The sequence below is a fragment of the Suillus subalutaceus genome (assembly GCF_016647625.1).
Source record: "Suillus subalutaceus strain FC151 chromosome Unknown DFJ58scaffold_258, whole genome shotgun sequence".
Taxonomy (NCBI): Eukaryota; Fungi; Basidiomycota; class Agaricomycetes; order Boletales; family Suillaceae; genus Suillus; species Suillus subalutaceus.
The window spans coordinates 33,105-55,404 of NW_024540507.1; the positions used below are offsets into that span (position 1 = coordinate 33,105).

General features: G+C 48.4%; 7 protein-coding genes across 7 annotated transcripts; 5 read left to right on the forward strand and 2 right to left on the reverse strand.

Annotated features, from left to right (window-relative positions):
* Positions 1 to 454: 454 nt before the first annotated feature.
* On the forward strand, positions 455 to 1,355 carry DFJ58DRAFT_847946 (uncharacterized protein; the record flags this gene model as incomplete). Its single annotated transcript, XM_041393543.1, has 2 exons — positions 455 to 871; positions 924 to 1,355. The coding sequence occupies 2 exons, from the start codon at positions 455 to 457 to the stop codon at positions 1,353 to 1,355; spliced, it is 849 nt and encodes a 282-aa protein (XP_041235886.1).
* A 952-nt stretch (positions 1,356 to 2,307) lies between these two features.
* Positions 2,308 to 3,327, forward strand: DFJ58DRAFT_870240 (uncharacterized protein; the record flags this gene model as incomplete). Its single annotated transcript, XM_041394291.1, has 4 exons — positions 2,308 to 2,407; positions 2,455 to 2,487; positions 2,591 to 3,141; positions 3,193 to 3,327. 4 exons carry the CDS (start codon positions 2,308 to 2,310, stop codon positions 3,325 to 3,327), a joined length of 819 nt encoding a protein of 272 aa, XP_041235887.1.
* A 2,360-nt stretch (positions 3,328 to 5,687) lies between these two features.
* Positions 5,688 to 12,087, forward strand: DFJ58DRAFT_736269 (uncharacterized protein; the record flags this gene model as incomplete). Its single annotated transcript, XM_041386770.1, has 11 exons — positions 5,688 to 5,856; positions 5,908 to 5,985; positions 6,044 to 6,100; positions 6,162 to 6,242; positions 6,289 to 7,147; positions 7,205 to 7,663; positions 7,734 to 8,510; positions 8,558 to 9,159; positions 9,206 to 10,157; positions 10,216 to 11,416; positions 11,467 to 12,087. The coding sequence occupies 11 exons, from the start codon at positions 5,688 to 5,690 to the stop codon at positions 12,085 to 12,087; spliced, it is 5,856 nt and encodes a 1,951-aa protein (XP_041235888.1).
* An 805-nt stretch (positions 12,088 to 12,892) lies between these two features.
* On the forward strand, positions 12,893 to 15,319 carry DFJ58DRAFT_671025 (P-loop containing nucleoside triphosphate hydrolase protein; the record flags this gene model as incomplete). Its single annotated transcript, XM_041382915.1, has 4 exons — positions 12,893 to 13,165; positions 13,216 to 13,289; positions 13,362 to 13,846; positions 14,772 to 15,319. 4 exons carry the CDS (start codon positions 12,893 to 12,895, stop codon positions 15,317 to 15,319), a joined length of 1,380 nt encoding a protein of 459 aa, XP_041235889.1.
* Positions 15,320 to 16,163: 844 nt separating this feature from the next.
* DFJ58DRAFT_671029 (uncharacterized protein) lies at positions 16,164 to 17,448 on the reverse strand (the record flags this gene model as incomplete). Its single annotated transcript, XM_041382917.1, has 3 exons — positions 16,164 to 16,517; positions 16,577 to 16,676; positions 16,733 to 17,448. 3 exons carry the CDS (start codon positions 17,446 to 17,448, stop codon positions 16,164 to 16,166), a joined length of 1,170 nt encoding a protein of 389 aa, XP_041235890.1.
* A 1,025-nt stretch (positions 17,449 to 18,473) lies between these two features.
* DFJ58DRAFT_619109 (uncharacterized protein) lies at positions 18,474 to 18,842 on the reverse strand (the record flags this gene model as incomplete). The annotated part of the gene is made up of 1 exon (XM_041381010.1): positions 18,474 to 18,842. A coding segment is annotated over one exon (369 nt), but the record flags the coding sequence as incomplete, so codon positions are not given.
* A 1,042-nt stretch (positions 18,843 to 19,884) lies between these two features.
* DFJ58DRAFT_847952 (uncharacterized protein) lies at positions 19,885 to 22,260 on the forward strand (the record flags this gene model as incomplete). The annotated part of the gene is made up of 11 exons (XM_041393544.1): positions 19,885 to 20,089; positions 20,127 to 20,201; positions 20,256 to 20,342; positions 20,551 to 20,805; positions 20,867 to 20,935; positions 21,078 to 21,136; positions 21,178 to 21,361; positions 21,546 to 21,660; positions 21,710 to 21,828; positions 21,964 to 22,143; positions 22,168 to 22,260. Coding segments are annotated over 11 exons (1,441 nt in total), but the record flags the coding sequence as incomplete, so codon positions are not given.
* Positions 22,261 to 22,300: the final 40 nt, after the last annotated feature.

Sequence of the window (22,300 nt, forward strand, 5' to 3'; positions counted from 1 at the left end):
TAAGTTCTAGATTCTTAGATTATTACATGTAGAACTTCGGCAAGCTCAAGTTTCAATTGAGAATTCGAGTATTTAATGTGTTGGGACGGGCAACAGGCGGCACAGGCCTGCAAGCCTTAGCCTAATACGGCGAGGGTAATGATCCATATTGGTATTCGTGTGCCTGTCATTATGATGAACGCCTACCTGTGCCCACCAAGTGCCATTTCAGTCATGTTTCCTCAGCGTAACAGCTGAATGACACTACCAGATAACGTCCAAGTTTAAACTCCTTTCAGGGAAATTAATTCATCGTGATGGCTGTAGGTAATACCCTAACTGGGAGGGTTTTTCAATCCCATACTGGCCTAGTACAATCTGTGCGCCTGTTAAACCTTCATCCGACCTCTTCCAACACACGCCAAAAACTTGTTGATATCAACTAGTCACCGGAGGCACTCCTGGCTAATTAGGAATGCACGCCTGCTTTACTCCCCCGAGCTCTATCGGACAACTTAGTCCTACTCGTCAGGATGAAGACTCATCCTGTCAACTCTGGCCCGATGGTACCCAGACACCTGACCATCAACGACAATATCGTCGTGATATACCAATGAGACACGGAGCTCCATTCAGACGCTTCAAGGGTCGCCGACCATTATCACCATCATCTGACGACACAAATGATTCGTCAGAAGATGAGCTGTGTGCACTTCCAGGCCTCCCCCCCTCGAAAAACATGATTTACTATGTGCAACGCGCAAAAAGACAGTTCAAGCCTTATAACAAGCACAATAGTCACGAGCCTAACGCAATCGAACTTCGTTTTTGTAACAAGTCTGTCGGAAAATGCTCCGGCGAGACTGACATGACTCTGGCTGATGTCCGGGCGGTAAGTTAGCCTTCAATGCTACAATTTCACAATGATAAACATCTTATACCAGGGAAAAGAACTCTTCGAGCGTGGCCTGCGAGGTATGTCTGGCAAGGCCGTCGCTCAAGCTGTCGTTGCGATGCAAGCTACCCGCGAATCCAAGCGCTTGCGTGTTCTGACAACGGCCTGGGAGATCGAGTCATCGGTTCAGCGCACAAAACTTCTTGAAACAATGCTGGAGCAGGACGCTCTAGAATATGCCCGTAGCGATGCAGAAGCTTCCTCTTTCAAAAAGCTTTTGGTTGGACGTACCTCGAAAGACCTTAATATCGACATAGACTTCAATATCGGCGCATATAACTGCGATATTACGTCGTTCGTTGTTTCTGACATACAACTTGATCACATCGAGGATCTTGCGCACAAGTTATGTTTGCCTGAGGAAGACAGTGATGATAGCATGGAGGGGTCCCCTGACTCCAAGTCCGATATCGATAGCTGATGTAAGGCGATCATTAGACTGATCATGTGTAATACTGATCATAATATTACAGATCTCGGGAGTTGAGGATTTGCTCCTTGTTGTGCGGTGTATGCTTGGGATCGTCGTAAATCTGGCACTGATCCGATGACCAGACAAGTGCAACAAATAGCTATATGTTTCAAATGTATGCATATCGTGACGGCGCGCACGCCAACCCTCAACTCTTTTTTTCTCGTCGGATGTCAATCAGAATCATTTTTTGACAGCTCATACTTGCCATTCATTGCGGTAAGAAATTACAATAGTTGTCATTGTAGGACGCCGAATGTTATTATGTGCAACTATATCATCCGCGGCTTGCAGAGTCTGAACGACTGTTCATTATGTGTTATCCGCTGATCAAAACGGCGTACCAGAACGAAAAAATACATCCGTGGTATATAATACACTCCTCAAAGGAGACATGTTAATCCTCATTTGCAGCCCACCGTAACAACTTGAGTCTCTAGTGACCACCCTCACCTCACCGGCATCTCCAAAGCTCAACACCGATAGTTCGAAAACCAAAAAAAAAATACTATTCCTTACCGCTTCTAGCGCATCCAAACATGTTCTAGATTACACTCCCAAGGAACTGGCAGTCGCAAATTCCATCTCCGGAAATATTCTTGATGTGGACCCTATCATGATTCATCCATTGGAAGCCGTTTCTACTCTATTTGAAAGTCGAATCCTATGTCTTCTGCTGCTATTCAGAAATACCAGTACGATTGTACGGGGTCATATCGCTTTTTCGTGATGTTTTGGCGGGGATGCTTGGGTCGAAGGAGTGGACACGCGCGCTGTCTTCGCCGTCGTTGTTGTTAGATATCCGCTCGGAGTGCTCTGATGCAAATGCGGTGTGCACTGTATGATGCCAGTGCTCAACCGGTATCCCAAGCGCACGTAGCGATAGACCGCATCTTCACAGATGCAAGTGATCTGCAATCGCAAGTCGACTCAAGAGGTCCGTGCGAGAGCAGATAGGGAGGTGCTTGTAGAGTCTGGTGTAGGCGAAACTCCACTCCACGGTTTGAAAGAGATGAAAGCCTTACTGGATTCGTTGACCTGGCTAAAGATGATATGGCGCGTTCGTTGATTGGATTCTTTGGTGAGTTCCGCGCTGGACAGACACTAATTGTGTAAGGAACTTGAAAACCAGGTATGCACGCACCTCAAAACACTCTTTTTAGTATGACGCTGATACCTTATAGCTAATCCTGCAAACTGGTTGTCTAGCTTCTACCCAAGCATACCTAACATCATCCACCTTTTCCCAACTCGCCAAACTCGCATCTCCAAACCAACCCTCATTCCTGGCTTTCCATTCTCCTATCCTCGACTACCACCTCCGTCGACTGACACACTCCTCAACATACCCACTCACCCCATCCAAGTACGGCGTTCCCAGCTGAAAAATTACACCACCACGCGTTACGCTCGGCACTGGCAAAGCAGATCACCCTTCAAGCTGAAGCTTCAGCCACCAACACACAAACAAGCGATTGGTCTTTGCATGCTTCATCCACCTGGAAGTCCTCCATTCACATTGCAGATCACATTGGATATTTGCAGTTGGATCGCTTCAGCGACCGAAAATGATAGCACTGGGTTGCCTTCGATCACGATCGCACAGACTACGCTCACTGCCAATGCTGCTGTTGTAGTCAGTTATTATCCGGACGAAAACTTCATACGCACACTATCTGATAACGGTCGTCGCAATCACTGCTTTGGCATGCTGCTGGACTGTCACGGTCCCTTAGTACGCTCGCGGCAATGACTCAGTATATCCCCACTCCTCGCACCCGCACAGCAGAATCTTGAATGTTCTGCGCTCTTTGATATCATCGTCGCGGTTGATACGCCGTGGAATTCTGAGACTCACGTCCAGTTTATCAACACGCTTTGCATGTGTCTTGATCACAGCCCATCAGACGCTCGCATATAGAATCTCGTCGCTGGTCTCCACACGGGAAGATGGGTGCGCCAGCCTTGAAGATTTCACTGGCAGTAGCCCATTTCTCATTTCACGACCAAGTAGGCGACCGCGGTACGATTGATCGCAGGCATTCTGCCGCATAGTCATCAAAGTCGAGATACCAAAAGCACTTGAATGTCAACTTTTTACTTTCCTCCCACCGTCCATCAACGGGCGAATATCAACGTTGACCGAGCCCTCAACATACTAGTTATGTTTAGGTGCGGACTAACTGTCATGATCCGACGTCAGTCTTCTTAGTACAGGGGCAGCATCCTCATATATTGGACACAGGAAACTACTAGCATGGCTCCTCGACCAACTATTGAAAGTACGTCTATTGTGGCTTTCAACTTACCTTTGTTTTGACGCATCCAAAGACAGCGTTGTAGATCCATTCTGTGTCGCTGCGTCACGTCGTTTCGACGACCTTTTTGCACGATATGGGGCACCAATCACAATCCTCAATCTCATCAGACGACGGGAGCTGCAGTCGCGCGTATCGAAGCTGTTGGATGACTACATTCAATGCGGCAACCATTCTAGTTCCTGCCGAGACATTGCTTACAGTCCATTTCTTGCTCACAGTGCTCATCCAGCATATCACACACGGTACGTATTCAGCTTTGTCTATAGTATTTCTGGCAAACTGTTTGCCCGGCTCATGGCTGCCTGGAGTTTGTCACTGGATCGGCACATATCCTCCGTCTCAGCACGGGTTATCCAAGACGGCTCGAAACACAAAGTGTTGAAATCAAACCGATGGTCCTCGATCATCAGCTGCGTTTGCCAAGAGGTTGTTACATCAGTCGAGGAGTAACCAGAGCATCTGAATTGAGTTTGTTTGGGTTATAATATCTGAAGGCGTGTGCGCCCGACATCAATGTCACGTTCTCGCCGTGCCTACGACACGCTCTCTGCATACTTGCCATACCTTACTACTGCACTGACGCGAGATCTTCCCCCGGGGCGTCCCTATTCCACTTCTTGGCCGATTTTCCCGTGTCGATGGAGAACAATGTGTGGAATTGCCTTGAGCATTCATTGTAATTTGCCTTCCTGGGTGCATCAATTCAATTCATGACGTTGCTCGATTTGCAACATCTGGCCTTACAACTCATACTGTGACATTGCTGGATGGTCTGATCGGTGTCACATCTCTCAATGTCAGTGTCAGTATCTACTCGCCAGTTTGAATGTTCAACCTCGGTTGGGCTTCTATTGGTGTTATCAGGTGGGCAATACACAATTTCTAGGTATGACGCTTCTCACGTCTCTTTTTATCACATTTCAGCGCAGGAAGCGAACTTTGGTTCGACTCAGATGGTGAAAATCCAAATTCTCCAGCACCCCGTCATCTCCAGCTTGCTGATTACATCAACGCTCTACTCTGGAGGGACAGTCCTGTCATGAGTACTACTAAGATTGCATCGTTCTCTTACAATTCAGGTTCGAGCACCACAATGCGCTGACTCGGAGCTCCGACATCCAGCGCATCATATCCAAGAGTCTTCCCACCCTCTCTGTGTCTGTCTAGACTGTCCTGTCCGAGTTGCGTTGTTTTCTCACTTGTTTTGTTTTTCTTCCAGTACTCTTGGAGCATTCCCGGAATTGTCTGTACTATCATGTAGACCCTGACATCATTGCCTGACGCAGACATGTACTAGATGTGGCACATGTAATATTAATGCTGGTATGCTGTTGATGCTTAGGTAATACGTCCAACACAAGCGCCTGTCAGGGTAAGTCGGTAACCGATGCCTGAGTTACTGCCACATATGATGCTTTGAAGGGGCCGCCATAGCCCCCCGTCTCCCACCTCTAAATCGTGTACAGTGACAGTTTCAATGGCAGTAACCTCATTGTAAGAAGTTAGTGTGTTGGAATAAACACCTGCAAAGTCAAACGGCCTGTACCCGAGTCGTGTAAGTACCTCCGAGTTGGCCGGCCTGAGGCCCTTCTAGTGCCAGTACGTATTTTCACCTTATTCAATCCTAGTCGACTATCCTAAAACAGGCTCGAGAAACGACCGAGAAACGTTCGCTTCAACAACATGGTGGAAGGATCCAAAAATGGGCTTGAGAAACGACCGAGATCCATGCTGTCTTCATAACGGCAGGTTCCTTAGACCAGTGACCGTGACCACCCGAGGCTCGAGAAACGATGGAGAAACTCAAACGGTGGAGGCCCACTTCATCCCTGCATGAGTTCTTCGCCCCCCCGTTCGTCTCCCTCAACATGAATTCTGGTATTTAATGTCCCTCGACTTGTCCCTCTCGATCTTTATCTCGCGCCCTGCCTTGCAATCCTAGTTTCTGAATCACTCAATCATGTCTGACCGACGCTTCTGGGAGCACAATTCTCACCCTGGTCTGGTCTTCATTTCTGGTGTCGAGTATGACTTATCCCGTGCCTCTGATGGCATGATTCACTGTCCTGTTCCTGCCTGCTCAGGCGCATTCAAAAGGAGGTCCACCTTTAAGACCCACATTGAGCATCGTGAGTCTCTCACTATTTCCCCTTATTCTGTTGCCTCATCCACCTTCTCAGACAAAGATATTCTCCTCCCAGCCCTGGCCCCTCAATCAAACAGTTCTGGTCTTCAAGATACTCCTCGACTTCAAGCCGGTGCGTTCTTGATCTCTCTCCCTCTTCACCCCTTCATTAACTTGTCTCCTTCCTCCAGCCGTCCGTCCTCAAGTGCCTAATCTCTCCCACAGCATCCTTGCTAACAGTGCCAATGGTGCTTCGTTTTTTCTATTTCCTTCTCCGTCATTTTCTAATCCCTTCCATCTCTCCCCCAGCTCTGCCTTCAGCCCGCACCGTCTCAACCGTGACTCCTCCTGAAGGCCCTCTTCAGCTGCCGGACAATAAACCTCCTACCAGTCAGTCTTCGTCTCCTTGTTTTATCTCATAGCTTATCTTCGTCAGCCCAAGTTATCTCTCCAGATTTGAACAGTCATGTCGTCCTTCTCCCAGGTGAAGATTATCTTCTCTCCACTTGCCTTCTGGATCAGTTCGGTCTTTGCATGCACACTGGTATCAAGATTTTTATCTGTATGGGCTGCAAGAAGTCTCTCACTGCGGCTATGGTCCCTGGTCACCGCAAGACTCACCACCGCCAATCCCTCACCCCGAAACAGATGGAATCTCTGGACGAATTCGTCCTCAAAAACAAAATCTACCTGCGGCAAGAAGATGTTAAGATCCCCGCCCACCAAGGCCCTCCAGTTCAGCTTATAGCCCCTCCGCGTAAAGGCATGGTATGCATGCAGTCCGCTGATTGTCATTATGCCGCCTCCAGCATCCCCACCATGATAAACCATGGGAGACAGGCCCATAGGGTATCCAAGGACGTCATGACCTACGAGGAAGCATTCATCCAACAGCTCTTTGAGTCTGTAGGTCGAGTATATTTCGTGGTCATCCAGCCCCCCCCTTCTGAAAAAGCCATCGACATCAGAAACGTCATCGCCAATTCTTTCCCTCACTCCATTGATATTCCAGCAGTCTCACGCACCGCAGTCCCTGATGAGGAGCGAAGGTCCCTCATTAAAGTCATGGCCTGGGATTGCTTCATGCAGGACGTTCGTTGCCAGAAATCGCAGGTCAAAATTTTGGAGACCCTCAAGGGTCAGCACCGCCCAGAAGAATTTTATGGTTTTTTCACCACTTTGGACTTTCTCGTGAAGGCTTACTTTCACATGGCGCCCGAGCTCCTGGAAGGTAATCCCCAGAGACTTACCATCTGCAAACTCCTCTTACACGGTGATGACGTCAAGAAAGATTCGTAAGTTTTCCCAATCAACGCCCTTATGCACCCTCTGACCTCCTACTCTCCCTGCAGAGATCACTGGCGTCCCATCTCAAAAAAAAATACTTCTTATAGCGAGCTGATCGTCCAGTTTTTGCGGGCCATCATCCGGATTTACCTCACCCAAGACCATCCTTCCAATTTCTCTTTCGGTCTCCACCCCAACCAGATCGATGCCTTGGATGCATTTGTGGTATGCATCGATCAGAACGACCACGGTGATGACCTTGACTTAGGCAGTGGTGGCGACGCCATGAAGAAGCTGCACGAATTTTTATGGACCTTGATGGATGGTGCTAGCGTCCACGCCGAGGAGAACTGGGCAAATGTCATCCAGCGCTTTATATGGTTCAAGGCTCTGCGACGTGACGGTAACTTCTATGAGTCGACGGACTTCACACCAGACCTGGCAAAATTAAAGTACTTCGTCAACAGCACTTGCCTCACCCACGCCCTGTGGTACCAGAAGGACTCTGATGTTCCCCAATTCGAGTCAGTGGTCCCACTCCTTTGTTCCCTCATGCTCTGCTAATCTCTTCGTCCTTGCATTGCCGTGCTTTAGACGAATCATAAAGGTTCACCAGGAGGTCTTAGCCCTAGGACGCGCAACCACCTTCAACATGTTATTCGAGTATCAGCAATATGCCTCCTCCTTGGCTTGGAATCAGCAACGGGAGCCAAAGGTCTTTCTCGACCCTGACTTTGAGTGGATCACGGTCGGACAGGAGACCTTGTACCTCTCCAGATTTCGCCAAGGCATTCAGACTCTCCTGGAACGGGTCGAGGAGAAGTACCTCCTGCTCACCCAAGGTCGCACCATGCTAGAGGGGCTGCCCACCCACGTCGCAGATGACATGACCAACTCCATCCGTGGCCATTCCTTCGCCAACGACAAACAATTTGACTCCCTTAGGCTGGAACTTTTTTCTCACCTGATCGAGATCCATCACTTAGCCATGGTGGATCGGGAAGGTCGTCTTGCCTGGGACGTGCCAGCAGTAAAGGACATCCTTCGCCGTACGGGCGAGGTATGGAAGCCGCTGTACCACCTGCTCTATATCACAACGCAGGTATCTACTAGAGCAGTGCAATTTTTGCAACACCAAATCGCCAATGCCGAGCGACACCGAAACGTCTTTGTTCAGGGTCAGGAAGTCGTTCTCTTGTCTGGCTACAGCAAGACCTCCCAGATTACTGACAGAGATCCTTGCACTCCTGCGTTCGTCCATTCAAAATTGGGAAGGTGGGTGGTGGAGTTCCTCGCCGGAGGGCTAAGGCATGCAGAATCTCTCTTGGCATACGTCGCATATGGGGAAAAGGTTCAGCATGAATACAATAGGTGGGTTTCCTAGTCGCTGCATCGTGCTCATTCTCACCTGATTACAGCTTCCTCGTCATGGACAACGGCCATCGAATCAACCCTGACGAGTGGTATGCAATATTCACACAAGTCAACCGAGAGTATTTCCAGTGCGCCTGGGGTGTGCGAGACTTCAGACAAGGTGCCATTGCCATGGCTAGGGAATTCATCTCTCCCAACCACGCGTTCTCTCTTGCCGATGACCTCCTGGCTGAGGGTGCAGACCACTCTACGCACATTGACCACATCCATTATGGCACCGTCCACGGCGCTGTCCCTGAACTTACCAACAATGTCATAGCGAAGCATCGCTGGCTGTCAGAGGAATGGCACACATTCTGTGGCCTCGGTCCTGGCGACCCCCAGGCGCCCATTCGAATGCGAAGGTCGACCAGGGCATCTGCATCATCCTCTTCAGTCGACGTCTCGGCCATTTCTGAGGTTACCTCAACCACCGTCCGTGTGGTATTGGATACTTACCTGCAGGAAAACTTGGTGCCACTACTCCGTGACGCCATCACCCAGAACATCTTGCCCTCCATCCTCCATGCTGTGCAGAGCCCTGTTCCTGCTCCTGCAACGGAATCTGCTATTGGTACTGGACGACGTGCCCCAGTTCCGTCGGAAGGTATGCATCCAGTACCGCTCACCAATCTAAGCTAACTTCAACTAAGTTATAACGTATATGGGTGACCCTGCCTCGAACAACGCCCAGCATCCCACCAGATTCCCTACCCAACCCTCATCCTCATCCTCATCTTCCCGTCTCACTAACCCTTCTACTGCTCCTGTCAGTCAAACAACTGGGATGCCCACTCAGTCTTCATCCTCTTCTTTACGTCATGCTTCGTCCCCGTCTTCCTCTTTACGTCTCGCCTCGTCCTCATCCTCCTCTTTACGCCTTGCCTTGTCCTCCTCCCCTAGTCCTGCCGCTCCTCCCGTAACTCCAGTCCGTCAAAAACGGCCTCGTATTCAAGGATCATCAAGCCAGTCAAACGGTAGAGGTGGACCTATTCAGTCCCCAAAACGCATTCGACTAGCGACCTCTTACCTTGATGCCACGGACTTACACGTCAAACAAGAAAATCACGGGAAATCTCTTGCAGCGGCTTCCTCTTCCCAAGCAGAGGGTCTATTGACTGACGATGATCGAGACTCCTGTTCATTCCGTAAGGAGGCTTGCTCCTCTCAGCTTGACGATCTAATCATCATGGACGAAGACGAAGAGATAGAGATTCTGACTCACTTTTCCCAAGAAGAGGATGACGGATGGACGCAGAAGGTGCGAGCTGCGTTTAGACAGCTGTTTAAAGACCCTGCTGCCAAAGAAAGGTCTCGCGAACAGTGCAAGGCTATCATGAGCGTCATGAGTACTAAAAAGGACACCATCATCACCCTCAAGACAGGAGGGGGCAAGAGCGCTCTATGGATGACTGCCCCTCTTATTGATCCCAGCCAGCGCTGTATTGTTGTCTGCCCATTTGTCGTTCTCCTAGAGGAACAAGTAGAAAAATGCCTGCAATTCGGGCTGAGGGCACACAATTTTACCAAAGATAAGAACGTTCCCCTCGACGTTCAGATCCTCTTTGTGCAGGTAGAGAGTGCTTCTTCCAAGGCGTTCCAGGTGTACGTGGCCATGACTTGATTGACCGCTGTCTTGACCTCACATCTTGTTTGTATTCAGCTTCATAGCATCGCCCCAGGGATCTTCCTTTACGAAAATGTTTGTTGACGAACACCACGACATCCTGGTGTGTCATCCTGATCGCAAGGAACCATGGCATCGTCTCGCTGCACAATTTTCCAGGTGGCCAAAGCAAATCAACTTGCTTTCCGCGACGTCCCCCCCAGCCAACACTGCTGCTTATTTGAAAGTCTTTTCGCTGGAGCTCAACGAGGTTCTCATATATCGCACCTGCACAGATCGCCCAGAAATAGGTCTTCATGTCCTGCGCGTCCTTCCAAACCGTTTCAAGGCATCCCTCCAGTCCCTCGTGCGCCATCTGCAGTTGAAGATGAGCGGATCAGATCGCATGCTGGTATTTTTCAACTCAAACAAAGAGGCAGATAACTTCAGCACCACAATCCAATGCGCGGTCTTTCACAGTGACCTTCCCACTATGGGAGGAAACACAAAAACGCATAACCTCACAAGGTGGGATAGCGGAGAGACCAAAGTCATGGCGTGCACCACTGCCTTTGCTCAGGGAGTAGACCGAAGCTCAGTGCGATTCGTGGTGATAAGCGAGGTTGAGTATGGTCTTATGGTAGTGAACCAGATGTCTGGACGTTCCGGACGCGATGGACGCGAGGCACATACGTTTTATCTCACTCAGAAAACAAGTCTGTCCTCGTTCGAGAGCGACCAAGACTACCACTGCATCAAAGGTTTGGATGACGTCCTATTTAACAATGACTGTCGCAGGTATACCTCCATCAAGTGTATGGACGGCAGGGGTTTTGCATACCGTTGCAATGACAGGCCAGGCGTGGTGAAGTGTGACGTCTGCGATCCTGCCAGCGAGATGCAAGGTATTGCCTTGCGAGCGATTAAGGATGCATCGTTGCAACCTTCCTCATCTGCAACAAACACCACTCCCAAGATTCTGGTCCCTAGCTCATCTCAACCCTCTCAACCTACTTCCTCTCAACCTACTTCCTCTCGACCACCTTTCTCTCGACCGTCTTCCTCCCAATCATCTTTCTCCAGACTGTCGTCCTCCCAAGCATCCTTCTCAGGTGACTGCGATGCATTGTTCGGAAAGGTTCCCGAAGTAACTTGTCAAATGGAGAGAGCGCTCGATGCTATGGAGGCCGCTCATACCCCACTTGGTCTTCAATGTGCCGTCAACCTTTCTGGCAGGGTTCAACCAACTCACCACTCAGTGATGCAATTCCATTATGTCTTTTGATGCAGTGCTGACGTACCGTCAAGTTTTCTCAACCAATAGCATCCAAGGCGTTCAAGGCACCACCCCCTCCCTCATCACTTCCAGCTCCTGCACCATCGTCATCCACCAGGAGTGCCAGAGTGACTGCAGGTCTTCACGGTCGATTGGACCGCACGTTGCTCCTTGACAGGTACATGAGGAGGTTGCAGAATTGTTGCCCCGTCCATTTTGTCATCGACTGCCAGGTCCATGCAAAGGGTGCGTGCTCCTCGGGAAGCAACCCCCTTGACTCGATGTACTATAACTTCAAGGGAAGTTTTACCTTCCAACGGTTTACTTACTGCTTCAAATGCGCCCTCCCCCAAAACTACAACCACAACAAAGAGGAGCCATCGTGCCACTCTCAGGTCCGTTACGAGAAAGGAGTACCCCAGTGTCCCTTTGCAGGTTTCATCTTTGAAGCGGTATACTACATTTGGAAGTCAGGTAAAGCTCACCATTTGGCTGGGACTTTGGGACGACCCACTGGTTGGGTCAGCTTCGAGGAGTTCGTATCTTGGGTGAATGAAGAGGAAAAGGACCAGGGAAGGTACATCAACCTCTTGGAGCTTTTCATTGCTTTTTGCAAGAAGTTGGAGACGTCAGACCGTAATTTTTTCCAGTAGACCGCCTTGCCGCAGAGTTTAGTAGCATGTAGTTGCAGGAGATTATCAGACTTGTTCATCGCAAGTAACTATCAAGTGGGGGGACAAAATCTCATCATACCGGTACATTTTTTCCATGTGTTCATTCGATGACGTCGGGCGGGCAAGAAATACAGCTTCTCATAATGCAGAGGAAGGACGATGCGTTGTACAGTAGAACGGAGACCACTCGGAGACGTTGGGATAGGTACGAGCGCTCAATGCGTTTGGTTCGTTGAAATGACGACTCAATCTACCAGGCCGTTGTCAGAACACGCAGTGGCAGGCTCACGAGTAGCTTGCATTACAACGACAACTTGAGCGACGGCCTTGGAAAACACGCCTCTCAGGCCACGCTCGAGTAGTTCTTTGCCACAGTGTTGTTATTAACCCGGGTTATAACTGAATAGGTTATAACTGGTGCGTCTTGATTTGAATTAACCGCGAAATAACTGGGGTTAATGCAGACTCCTACCCATCGCGTGGGAGGTAAGTCTACATCGTAGAGCAGCCACTTTGTCAATAGAACCATACAATTATATAATCATTTTAAGCGACAATTTTTGAGACAACCTCCCCACAGCGACTGGCATAACTTGTTGTGGCATCAATTGTTGGCCTTGTTTGTCCCCCACCTGAAGGGCGCACAAAACGTACGCGAGACCATAAGCGAACCTCCGAGCGCGTGAAACGGCGGGATCCCGTTTTAGTAAATCAGAATCTCATTCCGTCATTCATTATGTCTGCTCTACAGTACGACATCCCAGACGACGCGACAATCAAAGCCATGGTCGAGAGAAGATACAACATCAGACCATGCAACTTTCAAATTCAATCTGCAATTGAGCAGCTTAAGTGCAGAGATGTCATTACTGTTGCACCCACTGGAGCGGGAAAGACATTGACGTTCTGGATCCCTCTTCTATTCACCAGCAATGCAGTCATGATTGTTATCACAGCTTTGAATGGCCTTGGAGACCAGAATGTCGAGGAGTTGAATATGCTTGTTCTTACCTGCATTAATGTCACTGGACAGAACGTGAGCGATGAATTATTCAAAGTAAGCACAAGTTTATTACAACATCAGCACTCTGTCTCATTGGATTTTAGGAAATCGAGGACCTACGTTACCGAGTGGTTATAATCAGTCCAGAGCTTGTCATATCTGACAAGCGTGTCGAGAAGTCATTGTGGAAATCGAAGAAGTTCATCCCATACTTATTTAATATCACCATCGATGAAGGACATTGCATCAGTGAATGGGGCAAAGAGTTCCGCCCAGAATATAGTCAACTTGGTCGGCTTCGATGGATCCTTCCCTCTCACATAAAATTTCACGTTGTCTCAGCCACTATGCCATCGAGGATCCTCAAGGACGTGATGGCAACTCTGAATATGCGACACGAAAACATTACAAAAATCCGGCTATCAAATGATCGTCCTAATATTCATTTGGTTGTTATTGAGATGCAGTACTCCACAAAGAGTATGCACGATATCAACCGCGTACTTCGGCTTGAGAAGGAGTTTCCTCCACCGAAGTTCTTGATATTCTGCAATTCCCGGCGTGAGACGCAGCGGGTGGCCATGTTCCTACGAGGTCAACTGTCCTCTGATTTCCAGGAAAGGATTGTGTGGTTTCACTCAGGAATGACTGCAGAGTTCCGTGCAAGCGCTCTTGATAAGCTTCGAAAGGGAGAAGTATGGGGCATATGCTGTACCGATGCAGCAGGAATGGTTCGTTATTAGCGCCACCATCTTAAATCAAGTCTAAACTGATGTGTTGCTCACTTTCGTAGGGTTTGAATATCTCTGATGCCAATGAGGGCGAGGAATGATAGCTGCATGCTAGGGGGAAGAGTGGGAAGTGGGCTCTCAAGTGCTCCTCTGGATATGAGTGGAAAGTTGTCCCAAGGGGATTGCTACTGAGAAAGATTCCTCTAGTGAAAGGTGAGGGGGATCTATAACCAGCGGTTTGGTCTCGAAGCCTGAATGGGACTCTGAGGCAAATAATGCACCCAAAAGCGAAGTGCGCTAGCTAAAGGCGCCTAAACGTGCTAATAAGGCGGAAAGTGCGGAAAAGCGCGCTTCAATGTCAAAGCGCACTTTGTGCGATCACAACGGAGTGCTTCGAGTAGAGATGACAATCAAATGGGGGAATCAGGACTTTGATAGCTGTAGAAATAGACACTTAAAGGTGTCAAAGCGCCAATAGGAAGGAAAACCGGTGTATTCTGATAGAAACTCGAGCTTTACACTTCAATGGTAGTGGAGCGGAAGTAAGTGACAGGAAAACAAACATGGTGACGTGTAGGTATGCTAAGCGAGTTCCCATGGCTTGGAGCTGAATAGGAAGTACTAAGGTAAATGGTGAGGTAAGTCAGGGTCCATAACGAGATATGATGATAAGTACTAGTGCCTGCGTGACGGAGTATGAGTTCTGAAGAAGGGAAAATGCACCAATGGACCTTGGAGGACTCGGACAGGACATGCGGAGGGCAGGCGACGGATCCTAAGGAAATGCGACAAAGTGCACTGTAACGCGCTCGAACACACTTGAATGCGCTGGTACGCGCCAAAGCGCGCGTTGCGTGGAAGTCGTATGAGAAGCACGTTGTAAGGATATCGAGTGCGTCGTGAAAAGCCGTGAATTTGGCCCATATGAGCCTGGAGAAACGTGAGTCTCTACACTGAGCTAATTATCCAGTGGGGCTACGTGAAGAGCTTATGCGTGCTGATGCAGCGGCTTGGTCGTGCTGCTCGTAGCCCACGTGCAGAAGCTACTGGTGTATACATTATTGATAAAAATTATCGCAATAAGGCAGGAAAGGTCAAAACAAAGGCAGGCAACAAATGGAAGTCTAACTCACAAGGGGGCTCAGCAACCAAACGGACGCGGGTCATGGTCAATGAGGATCAGGAGATGGAGGGGGGGGCTCATATGGATCATCATCTAGATAGCGAGAGTGATAACTTGGACAGTGAAAGTGAATCGGAGGAGGAAACTGTCACTCAACTAAGTGAGGCCCCCACAGGCCAGGCAAATAGACCTTCAAAACTTCTTCCTTCCTCATCTGGACTCAGTGAAGATGAGTATGAAATGGCCGCAATGGAGGTGTTCCTGGAAGCACACAGGTTATCGGTGTGCTGGCGCAAGGTTGCAAATGAATATTTCGGGAATGATTTAATCAGTACGTGCTTCATGGCCTGCTGAACATGCAATATGATTGCTTACTTTTGTTAGAACCTGATGACGCCAACGTTCAAAATTACTGTTGTGAGCGTTGCGAGAAACGTTCTTGCACGCCTTGGCTTTGTTGTGACATGTGCAATCTGGAGGCATTCTTGCTGTTTTATGTCGCACCTCCCCCAAAAGCAAGCAGCAAGCGCAAAGTCAAGATCTCTACTAGCTACAAAATGTTGCAGGCCGACTTTTCCCTCCGAGTTGACTTACTGAAATGGCGTGAACAACAAGCTGTAGAGGAGGCTATAGATGATGATTTATTTGGTCCTCAACTCATTCTATCAGACTCACTTTGGATCATATCCTGGCTCTTTCTCATCACGCTAAACTACCAGATATCAATGCACTCAGGGATCAAACAGATTGGGTTTATACTCAGGAGTATGGGGAGATGATACTGGGCCTCATTTGCAAGCATTTCCCTCCTCCAGCCCCCTCCAGCCATTCAATACTAATCAGTTCCCATATACTGGTCAACGCACTGGCAAATGCAATACCATCTGCATCCTCCACCTCAACATTAGCACCACAACAAACTGGTGCCAACGGAGTAGCACCTAAGAAAGCACGTAAACCAACTCAGTGCTCAAAGTGTAAAGCCTATGGGCATAATTGTACGTTCTCTTGCTATGTCTCAATGGATTGCTGATCATTTCTTCCATCATGAAAAGCTGCCAATCAGAACTGTCCAATGTGGGCCCCAAAGCAGCTGCGTCAATCAAACAACAAAAACGAAGCCCCTCATCCTTAATTCTCTTCCAACAATCCTTATCCTACTACACTTTCTCTGGCGAAGGCTCTATCACTACCATCATTAATCACCTATTAGATCATCCGCAAAAACCCCGTCACCCTGTTCATCACCTTCACCCTCTTTAATTCCTTCTTTGTATTGCATCAGCAACTCTATTCCTGCAGCAATCCAGTTGCAAACCGCATAGTCAGCGGTCCTACCTGCTTTGGTTTTGTGTGGTGAGCATTTCTGTATTTCCTGCTTGAGTTCCTCTAGTGTTTTCACCATGTTGGGTGGCGCATGCTTGATGGTGCAGTTTTGGAGGTGAAACCCATTCTCAACCATAACGTGACATGCTTGGTATAACTCAATCAGTGGCAATTCTTGAATGATATGTTGAATTGTTCTGTTTGAGCCCTTGCCAGCAAAAATCACCTAGAGGTCCAATTCAATTTTTACTTGGCTGCTGTAATGTGTTTCATGCTCATGCTCACCTTCGTATACAGATTGTTCCGTTCAACAAGCCAGTCGACAGGACAAAACTTGAATGCTTGTCCCGTCGGGTTGCATAGCCAATTCAGACGTATTATTTGCCTGGTAAGATGTTGCTTCTGGTAAGTGTACGGCTTGACTGACCAGTGAATGTGTACCTTAGGTCTGTTGTATATACATAACACATGTAAATCATGAAGCGTGTCATCTGATACGCATATTTGGGTTTTCCTGTCAACTTGAACATGTAGATCCATGGCAATATTGAAGCCTCAACGCGACCGATGTCTCCCGAGTTCATTGCATGACACAAGTCGACATACAGTAGTTCATCACGGTTCTGCAGTGTTTGGTTTTCAAATCGCCGATCTCGCTCCTTTGCTGGCAGTTGGTTTGCACTGCTTACTGTCTTGGAGGTTGCGATATACTTCTCCACAATACTTTCTGACATCTCGACTATCATCTCCGGCATTGGTTTTGATTTTGCAAATGCTTCAAGTGAGTCCCATGAGCTATTCCTCTCTGAAGCTTCTGTCTCCCAGCAGTTTAGGATGGATGCCCATAAGTCATGGTGAACAACATCATGCATACGACGGAAGCCAGGATTTGTACTGAATTTTCCACTCTCATGTGGCCTCAATACTCCAACATGCTGGAATAGACTATTCATGTCGTTCCTCCCCTCCTTCGGCTTAATCCATATACGCCACAATGCATCTGCGCACGCCATTTTGAAGTGGAAAAGACCAGGGATGAAAACAAGGAATTCGAAGCAGTGTTTTGGTGTGTCCTCTATTGAACGTGCTTCATGGATTGCATCCAGACGCTCCTTGGTCAACAGGTCGCCATGAATGAGGATAACGTGCTCCGACATGTCAACATCATAACATGGATCAAAGCCAGCAGCTTGAGGCTCACCAATACCCCCCTGCTTAAACAAACTATCTATGACATTGATGTTGCTGTCAATAGTGGATTGTTTTATCTGCATCGCACAACAAGGTATCTGGATTGTTTTGTTCAAGGGAATTGCAGACAGGATGTCCGGCTGACCATGGTGCGGCTTTAGGAAATCAAAGTGATCTCCATGACCGATGAGAATATCTCAGACATGCCAGGCAAAGTTCTGCATGCCGGGGTGACAGGCGCTGGTCTCCTCCTTGTGGAAGATGTGTAGGTCTTTGAGTGTGAATTTTCCTGCCGCGATGGAGCTGCTCACATCACCACTTTGTTCACACAGCCGGACTGCTGCTGCACACTGCAACTGCATGGGATTATTGACACCAAACAACGGAATTGCTGTTGCCAAGGTTGAGCTGATGAATGTTGATTGTTGTTCAACAGTGGGCTGAGAGGTTTTGAAGTCGATATCAAAGTTGTCATATGCGAGTGCCGTTTGCAAGGTGTGTATGGATTGTTTAATGTGGATACCAGCTTCGACTGACAGTGACACTACTGCCTTTTCGATAGATGAGATGCTCACAGAAAGGCTGGCATGAGCAAGTAGGTCAATAACCTTTGCTGGAGTTCCTGTTGAATGGGCAAAGATGCCCAGGATACTTTGTAGCATGTTGCATCGCTCGTTCGTGCTGTGTGCAAAGATGCATGCGCAAATGACTAACTTCTGTGGTTCGTCTCAGCATTTCTCTAAGGTGATGTTTTGGTTGCTTACAATTAGCACCAGTGCTGCATTCCGTTTGCCAGCATTGCGCCAATGCTTGCGCAGCTTTTCTCTCTCCACATCAAGCTCCTCACTGTCACCCTCGCCCATGGCATCATCGTCACCCCCAATATCACCTAAATCTTGCTCTGGCTCCTCGTCTCCTTCTTCGTCGAGTTCTCGGACAAGTTCATCAAGTTCAGCATCATTCATATGTCGCGCCGTGTGGGGTTCGCATTGAGAAGTGAAAATATGAGATGAAAGAGATTTGGTGTGATTTTTTTGATCTTCTGTGCTAGAGTTCTCATGAAAGAGTCCTCTAGCTGTGAGGATGTTGCTGTTGTAGCACCAAAGTGAAGACCACTCTGCTCTTGCGACAACTCGAGCACCTCATCACACAAGATTTTCATAACAGCATCAACAGCGCGCGGGAGGTTGCACCCATGAGGATCCTCTGATGTGAGTAGCCAGGTGAGGAAGTGAGTACTGTTTTCTTTGAGTGTTGTCTGCACATCTTGGTGACTGACATCTTTGCTAGAGATCACTGCCTCCACGACGTCCGACAATGAAAATCCATTGTCACGTATGTTTTGGAGGACATTATTTAAACGAGTCTTGATGGAGACAGGCATTGAGTCATGCAGCTGGGAGGGGGACAAAAATTTACATTTGTCAGATCATTATGTTTTCTATACAGTTAATACGTATCATACACTGCATGCTACAGTTGAAATATGTCTATGAGCGACGAGATTCAGACTTACCAAAACGGGATCCCGCCGTTTCACGCGCTTGGAGGTTTGCTTATGGTCTCATGTACGTTTTGTGCGCCCTTCAGGTGGGGGACAAACAAGGCCAACAATTGACGCCACAACAAGTTATGCCAGTCGCTGTGGGGAGGTTGTCTCAAAAATTGTCGCTTAAATGATTATATAATTGTATGATTCTATTGACAAAGTGGCTGCTCTATGATGTAGACTTACCTCCCCACGCAATGGGTAGGAGTCTGGGGTTAATGGGGTTAAAAACAATTATTGTGTTGTGACGTCTGCCTTCGGACTGGATCGTATCGCAGAATCGGGAGACTCGGAAGTCGCGTTATCTGAAACATTTACTTTATCAGCTGCCTATTCTAAAGTATCACAAGCCTAGCACCTTACCTAGTATAAGACGAGTCGCTCCTCGTTGTTTGTATCTTTGGCATTCTTGAATCTACTTGACTTGTATCTGGTTATTTGAGCATCTTAGTAATCCCTTGTGCCACATCTGAAAGCCTTTGCACCTGGGTTTCCCAATAAGTAAGCCTTACTATAGTGGTCTATTACGTGTTGTACCTACTATTGTTAGGCTTGTTGTACTAATACTCAACACCAGCGTTATATACTGTCCCAAATACTCCAGGACTCCTGCTATTTTGTGTACACTGCCGGTAAGCAGCTCGGCACTGTCCTCCCACCTATACTATCCAAATGTGTCATCCCGATGCGCCCTGCTATGCGCCTAACCTTCCGAAATCGGCAAGGTACTGCTCCCACGCCCCTTGCCCTTCTCCACCACCACTGCCACTGCTGTCTACCACCCCACCATAGGCATCGACGACGCCTTCTACACTTTTAGCTACCACCACTATGTGGCACCGTCTGCTTAGCCATGCTCTACCATTCTGGACACCAGCCTTGTCTCTTGAGGACGTCACCACCAACCTCCTCGTCTCTCAAGGATGCTACCACCAGCCTTGTCTCTTGTGTCAACTTCACTACTGAAGGTGTGGATGAGTTTATGTCGTCTACAATGAATATCGACAGTCAAGACTTAATCAGTAAGATGGAAGGATTTGCTGTTCAAGGCATGAAAGGTCTGTTTCGTCCTGCTTGATTTCTTTCACTCATTAGGTGCGGCAAAAAATCATCAAAAGCAGTGTTCTGCAGTTCGCTCAGCAATCCGCCATGAGATTGGCAAGAGACTTGGTGAGTTTATTTGAGCACATCATTTTGTACTACTCTAACTATTATATCGTCCAGTTGAAATCACTAAGGACGAAGATGCGAAGATGCACTGGACCAACTACTTTCGAAATGTCATCCAATGCTACCAAGTGATCATCGAAGGTTGGCCTACCAACATTCCTTCACCAACTCAGCAAAGTGTCAAGCACCCTTCCTGACCTTGACATGCTTTTGCGAAAGTGGTGGTCTAATGCCATCAAATGGAGATGAGTTGATGACGAGGAGTTTCAACAACTCCTCAAAGAACGCAACAAGAGCCTTGAAAATGGCGAGCTCATTGAAACACCGCCGGCGGACTCGCTCAGATAAGGGAAAGAAGCGGGCACGGTCTCCAGACACATATGGAGAGTCAAACCATCGCAGAAGACCTACAAGAGTGTTGAGACTGTCGATACAGATGATCAAGATGAAGAGCCCACTGAAGAGACTTCAGCTAACAACATCGACACTGATGATGCCAGCGCCAACACGAACATCAACACTGACGACACCGGTGCCGATACTGACACCAACATCAACGGCAATACTGATGCCAACCTTGGTGCCTTGAACAACGTGAATAACGGTGCCTTGAACTTTGATCCTGCTACCTACAAACCTTAATTTTCTTCCTCCCAGTCCTGCAGCCACTAACCGCACTACTCTTGCTGCCAATGAGTTGATGGATCCTGATATTATGTTGGCAAATTTAGATCGTATGTTTGGGCCGCCACCAGCGCCTCACCAGTTGTAGTTGATAGACTGCATGGTTTATCACTCTTGCTCTGAATACATTGATGCATTTTTCATGGTATTAAGCCCCATACAGTCAGCTACATCATTGTGCCTATATGATAGTAAAAATTCACGGTACACAAAGACAAGTCCTCAAACTCCATCAAAGGTACTGGTTCCAGGTCAGTTTCCTGCCCTGCATTTGAAGTAACCATGGTAGTAGGGACTAGACAGAGACGAGGTTGGTGGTACATTCTTGAGGTATGAAGGTGGGCGTCCTCGAGACGAGGTGGTGGTAGCGTCCTCGAGAGAACAAGGCTGGTGGTGGCATCCTCGAGAGACGAGGCTGGTGGTAGCGTCCTTGAGAGACGAGGCTGGTGGTGGCATCCTCAAGAGATGGGGTGGTGGTAGTGTCCTTGAGAGACGAGGATGGTGGTGGTGTCCTCAAGAGACGAGGCTGTGGTAGTGTCCTCAAGAGATGAGGCTGGTGGTAGCATCCTTGAGAGATGAGGAGGCTGGTGGTGACGTCCTCAAGAGACAAGGCTGGCGTCCAGAATGGTAGAGCGTGGCTAAGCAGACGGTGCCACATAGTGGTGGTAGCTAAAAGTGTAGAAGGCGTCGTCGATGCCTATGGTGGGGTGGTAGATAGCGATGGCGGTGGAGAAGGGCAAGGGGCGTGGGAGCAGTACCTTGCCGATTTCGGAAGGTTAGGCGCATAGCAGGGTGCGTCGGGATGACACATTTGGATAGTATAGGTGGGCGGACAGTGCCGAGCTGCTTACCGGCAGTGTACACAAAATAGCAGGAGTCCTGGAGTATTTGGGACAGTATATAACGCTGGTGTTGAGTATTAGTACAACGAAGCCTAACAATAGTAGGTACAACATGTAATAGACCACTATAGTAAGGCTTACTTATTGGGAAACCCAGGTGAGCCTTCGCTTATCACATCTGTCACATATTTTTTAACCTTCAACAAGCTTAACCCCTACACTTGTACTTGACCCAGAACTCTGGTCTGATCCACCTGTCGTCCTACATCTAGGCAACTTCTACCCAATCAACATGTCTACTACTACCATTTCACACATCCCTCGGTACCAGCTGCGTCAGACACGTGCACGCAAAGCTACTGCCGAGAAGACCAACACCTTCTCTACCAAAGAGGCCGGCCCTCTTAGGACGAACAGTGAGTCTGCCCTTTCATCTCTAGTCTCGGCTCTGGGAGACGACCAGCCTCATGCTACGTCTCCTGCGTATTCCGCCGGAAAGTCCGCTCGCTCCTATAGTGATGTACTCATGGCGCGTATGCCTCCGATGCCTGGTGCACTCGGGGGACCCCCATT